The sequence below is a fragment of the Thunnus albacares genome, chromosome 4 (assembly GCF_914725855.1).
Source record: "Thunnus albacares chromosome 4, fThuAlb1.1, whole genome shotgun sequence".
In the NCBI taxonomy this organism is placed as follows: Eukaryota; Metazoa; Chordata; class Actinopteri; order Scombriformes; family Scombridae; genus Thunnus; species Thunnus albacares.
In genome coordinates, this window is record NC_058109.1 from 963,581 (window position 1) to 969,580 (window position 6,000).

Below are 6,000 nucleotides of genomic sequence, written 5' to 3' on the forward strand. Positions count from 1 at the left end.
TGTAATGAGACATGACAGGATTTCAAGGTTGGTGATTGGCTGTTTCTTGCTGAAATGCACCATGGGAGTCGTAGTTAACGTCTCCCCTTCAGTTTTTTTTTAAAATCAAAGAACCAGATATTTTTTAACACAGCTGATCAGAGACTGTGAGTCGCTGACATCGGACACCTCAAATATCTCCTCACAACTCTACAGGTAGACGGATGATTTTTATTTAAACATAAGAAAAAAGAAGAAAGAAAAAGGCAGAGTTTGAGGGATTTAGTCAGCCATTTAAACACGCTTTCATATTCAGGATTACAGGAATGAAGACGTTCTCATGCTTTTGTTCTGTCTTATCTTCCCTCCACACATCACTGACCGAGCATCCTGCGACCTTTCCACCAAACATCTGTTCCTTTCTGCAATGATGGCAGACCGCTGTAGACAGGTCACCTCGCAGATGGAAGGTTTAAAACGCTAAAAATGACAAAACAGAAACAGCTGCTGGACTCTCATATGGTTTGACCGTTTAATAATTATTATTGGCTGTTACTAGACTAACTGGTTCAGTTGGGATCATTTGTAGATTTTCTGTTTTATGTCATCGTTAACTGAATATATTTGAGTTTTGGACTGTTGGTCAGACAAAACCAGACATCTAAAAATGTCATTAATGACATTTTTTAAAAACTTAATATCTACTAAACGAGTGTATTTTGAAATGACAGACGAACAGATAATGCAGCTGTTAGTCTCATCCCTCCGTCTGTTGTTCTGCTTCATTAGTTTGTAACTTATTCTCTCTTTTAATCCTCTTCGTCTTATCTTTATAATTCTGTGTCATCTGTCCCCGCCTGCGTTTTTTTTTTTCTTCTTCACCCCGTGCTGTTGATGTTTGCCCTTCTCTTCTTCGTAAAGCCGCCGTGCTTCTTTATTTTTGGCATCCTTCATCTCACCCGAGACCAGACACATTTTCCTTTTTCATGCCTGCACCGATCACATGACCCCCCCCCCCCCCCCCCCCCCCGTCGTCCTCCCGCGGACCCTCCGACTCTCTGAGCGTCTGCCATCATGACGCCGTTTTTTTTTTTTTTTTTTTGGCACAAACACACATTAATACCGACCTCCTCTCGAGTCTCTGCTGTTCCGTCTCTGCGCCGCATCAGACAGATTTTGTTGTGATATTTATTTTATTCCTGAACTCAGCTGACTGCTCTGCTACACATTTATACATCTGACTGTGATGAGAACGTCGCTGCACGTTCAAAGTGTTTAAAGATGTTGGCGAGTGAGAAACGTGAGCCTCAAAAATTCAACTCCTTTGAGTCATAACTCACAGACATGAAACACATATTTTTAGAGACGGTGTGACTTCCCGGGCACATCATCATCATCATCATCATCATCATCATCATCATCATCATCATCATCATCATCTGTGATGTGCATCCTGAATAATCCTCCTTAAATCCAGACCTACTGAAGTCTTCTTCAGTTAATAAACTCTCAACAGCTACAGGAGAGATGAAGGAGAGTCACAGATTGGATTTGATTTTTGGAAACAAAGCTCACACTGTCTCTGACAGCAGATAATTTCTTCATCAATAGTCGAACCGCTGCGAGACACTAAACGATTAGCCGCTCCGCCTGAAGCTGTCAGCTGAAAGCCTCGAGTGTCGATGTGAAACGAGGGAGTTAAAGAAAAAGCTGAAGGCTGAAATAAAAAAGGACAGACGGCAGCGAACGAGGTGTCAAAGGTGCAGCTGCTGAGAGCCACCGAGACTCAAATGAACAATCAACACAGAGGGGAAGTGGGAGGAAGAAGAGGAAGAGCATTGATTTCTTTCTGTTATGCAGGGGGATTAGTGGAGGTGAGGTGAGAGGTGAGAGGAAAACAGAGAAAAGAAATGAGAATTGATGAAGGAATGAAAGTGGAGAAGGTCGAAGGCAGAGGTGGCAAAGGCTACGCTAACGACATGACAGGAAGACGAAGAAACACTGCAGAACCGCAGCAGACAGTCCCACTCAGATCAAAGAAATAGAACATTAGTTTTTTTATTTCTTAGTCCTTTTGTGCTTTAATGACAACAAACGATGATTATTCGCTGAGCTCGTTCAGTCTGAAGTCTAATAAAACATTTTTCAATAACAGCAAAGTGTAAAACTTGAGAAATAAAACAAACTTTATAAAAAAAGATGAATAAATAAATGAAAATAAAATGAACTGAAGTATATTAACACATTAAAAAAGAACATTTCAAAATAAATGAATACCTAAATAAACTGTAATCTGCAGTTTCTATAAATCCTATAATGACTAACGAATACATATTGGAGTTTAATTAATGCCAAATAACATAATAACTGAAGGAAAATGATTAGAATATTATCAGAAAATTAGTAGGAAATTACAGAACCGTAAAATGAGTTGAATCCTAAATGTTATTATATTTTTCACATTCTTCATTAAAACATGATCGTTTCACATTTGCATCACAAATGCTTTCAGCTTTTTGTACTTTCTGGTGTAACGGTGCTCTGCAGCAGCCTGACAGCTCGCGTACAGCGGGGGGGTGAAGACACAGAGGGGGGGGACAAAATGAAGAGGAAGAGGAAGAAGAGGAGGAGGAGGAGGAGGACCCAGGTGTTGATTGGTTGGAGGCAACATGCTGTGAAGGGAAAGACAGAGAGAGGGTTGGATCCAAAGTTAGAAAAAAGACGAGTGGAGAGGAAGAGGAGAAGAAGAAGAGGGGTGGGGGTGGGGGGGGGGCACAGCAGGGTGGAGGAGAGAGAAGTGACGAAAGGTTTCAAAGTTAAAAACGTATGACGGCATGAAAAGTGAACGTGTGAAGAGCGGGTGTGATGGTGGCGCTGACGTGTGTTTCCCCTCTGACACCCCTGGTGTGTTAACACAGATGTCCCATGATGCACTGGGGCTGGAGATGCTGACAGGAAAGTCAGTTATGGTGTTGCTCTACAAGGGCAGAGATCCTGAAACTTCCATGTGACTAATGTTTCAATACCAGCAGGTTTGTTTACAGGTTTGTTTACAGGTTTGTTTACAGGTTTGTTTACAGGTTCGTCATACGTGGCGTCCCACAAGGCTCTATTTTAGAGCCTCTTTTATTTCTTATAAATGATCCACCAGCTGATGTGAAATGTAAGCTGTGTTGTCAGCTGATGATTCTGCATTACTGGTATCTGAGAATAAGAGGAGTTAAATATTGAACTCCTGCTTCCTGACGGCATTTTATTTTGAAAGGATCTGGTCTGTAGATAGATCAAGTCAGAACTCGTCCTCCTTCTCGGAGTAACGACTCAAATCAAAAAACACATGTTGATATAATTCAGTGTGAATTACACTTCCTGAGGATCATTATCACTGATGTCCATCACCGATAAACCTCCACGTTTCCTTCAGTGTGACAGTAAACATCACGTTACACTGCAGACAGGAAGCTGCAAACAGCTGATTCACAGGACTTTAATGGAGACTGTTTGACTAAATGTGAACAAATCAGGTGTAAAAACATGTGAAAGAACAGCAGCTCCGACCTACAACAGACCATCTGATCAGCTTTGATGGGTCTTTTATTTGTTTGTGTCATATTGGTTCAAACAGGCCGATCCGTCGCTGTCAGCGTGTTTCCGTCTGTCAGATCAGCAAAAACATTTTCACACAAAAGTCAAATTTCACTCTGAGCAGATAAAATGCTGCAGAAGGAAAAAAAAAGTCAGAGATCCACTTTAAAATGCAAGGACGTCACTCCGGACGGGATTTAAATGACAGGAAGTTGACAGCGAGTTGACTGAGAAACAGTCTGTAATGATCCACTAACGATGAGCCTGATTACAAATCATCTCTCCACTGACGCTGAGACAGTCTGAACGCAGCTGTACAGATGAATTTAAATGTGTCTGTGATGTGTTTCCTTTGGACAGAGCCATGCTAAGCTAAGTGAAGCTAACCAGCTGCTGGCTGTAGCCTCATATTTAGAATATTGGTACCAGTTAATAAACCAAAGAAGAAGAAGAAAGGTTTGTGTTGTGACAGAAACGGAGGAAAAAGCTGACTGAGCTGTAAAGAGAAGAAACGTCTCTTTATTATTTTCCATTTCATGAAACTGGAAGCAAAGTAGTCCAACATTCCCTCCTCGCCAGGCAACAAACAAACAAACACAACAACAAAAACAGAGATTCAGTCATATACAGTGAGCCACAAATATGTCTTTAAAGTCTGTTAGACAATATTTTTTATAACAAAACATCCACCTCTGTTTTTCAAATATGAGATAAATATGTGACCAAAAATCTTAGAAAGTTTGTCCCCAGTTTGACAACAGAGAAAGAAAATCAAACATTTGATAAAGAAATAAATTAAAGTTTCATCTTTAACGGTGTTAACGTCTCCATCAGGAACTCACACGAACTCTCAGCTGGTTGAAGAAGCTCCGTCAGTGTCGTCTGTCGATCCAAACTAATGTAACGTGAGGGTTCGGTAGGTGGTAATTTGACACTCTTCATGAGAGAAAATAGCAGGATGGAGACAGGTGACTTTTTAAGCAGCACTTTACTCAGAGACATAACAACAACACTTCCTCGTCTTTTTGGCACATGTGACTAAACCATCCAATCATAGGCTAGACTGAGGCAGATCCAACTGTAATGAGGTAAAACCACAGAAGCAGATTCAATACTGTTTCAACCTTCACAGGATGCTGATGCAAATATTTGAACCTGTAAATATATAAATAATACAGCATCGATATATAAATAATTAACTGTGTAAACATTGTAAATACATATTTTGTGAATTAACTTGAATGTATAAATTAACTCCACTTTTAAACCTTACACTAACATCAGAGCAGCTGTGACCTGAGATGTCCAACAGTTCACAATAACCTGTTTTCTTCTTCTTCTTCTTCTTTCTGCTTGTAGCCAACCAGTGAAGAAGACCTCTGCCCCATCTGCTACGCTCACTCCATCTCCGCCATTTTCAAGCCTTGTTCCCACAAGTCCTGCAAGTGAGTCAACACACACACACACACACACACACACACACACGTGTTTCATCTCCACCGTCCTCCTGCCTCCTGACTGAGAACATGGAGGAAACGTTTGTTTGAGTTCATTCCAGCTGCTCGCGGCTGCTGCAGCTGTCAGACCTTTGATCTCTGAGCTGCACAAACTCTGTTTGTCTGAATCAAATCCAGTCAGAAAGTCTTTTTTTTTCAAGTATGATCAAAAGTATTTTTCTTTCATGCAGTAACTTGATCATTAGAAGACATTTTTTCAGGAAGGAAATTGTCAAGCAAGAACTGGTTACAGTGAGTTTATTGAAGGCTGCGAGATGTTTGCTGCACATACAACATAAAACACATTTCTCTTCCACGCTGGGATCTTATATTACAATCATTCAAACATTATTTAAATCAATTTATTATCCATCCTGGGTGGAGAATAGTGTTTTCACTCCCCTCCTCCACAGGTCAGAGGTCAGAGGTCAGAGGCTTTAGAGACGTTTTGTCTATGTCTCCAGGACAGTGGTGCAGGTGTGATGATGGTTGGACTGATGAAGGTCACTCACGGAGAGATTTCTGTATCTGTTATTATATGGTAGTATAGTATTCAGCCTTCAGCTCTACTCAGGATGATATTTCCATAATTGATTGGTTGTGTTAACAATCAATACTTCATTATAACATGGTGTAACACAAAGTGCACGTTTCTCTATAAGAACAGTGTTTTTAAATCCTGGCGTTGCCCATAATCACCATGACAACCGAGTAAGTTTGGTATTTTAGCAATAAATCAAATATAATTTAAATTTTAATAAAATAATTCTTTCACTTTAATTTGTTAAATTTCGTTTGTTACTGCACACAAATGATGCTGCTCAGCGTTCAGACTCCACTGAGACACCATCAGACTCTCTATGTCTCTGACGCCCGGCGCAGAGCGGCGCCAAGCACTCGTCATTTTCCCGCCAAGCACCCACGTTGTTAAAATAGTAAA

General features: G+C 40.6%; 2 protein-coding genes across 4 annotated transcripts in view; both read left to right on the plus strand.

The window, feature by feature from the left end:
* Positions 1 to 6,000, plus strand: part of LOC122981346 (nuclear factor 7, ovary-like) — a 504,535-nt gene that overhangs the window by 469,442 nt on the left and 29,093 nt on the right. The window lies entirely within an intron of this gene.
* LOC122981338 (E3 ubiquitin-protein ligase RNF123) overlaps positions 1 to 6,000 on the plus strand; it is a 147,791-nt gene that overhangs the window by 138,809 nt on the left and 2,982 nt on the right. For 2 of the 3 annotated variants that reach the window (XM_044350020.1, XM_044350021.1), the window contains exon 39: positions 4,924 to 5,009. In XM_044350020.1, coding sequence (XP_044205955.1) covers positions 4,924 to 5,009 — 86 coding nt within the window. Of the gene's footprint in view, positions 1 to 4,923; positions 5,011 to 6,000 lie in introns of those variants that run through there. The other variant, XM_044350023.1, reaches the window with a different exon arrangement.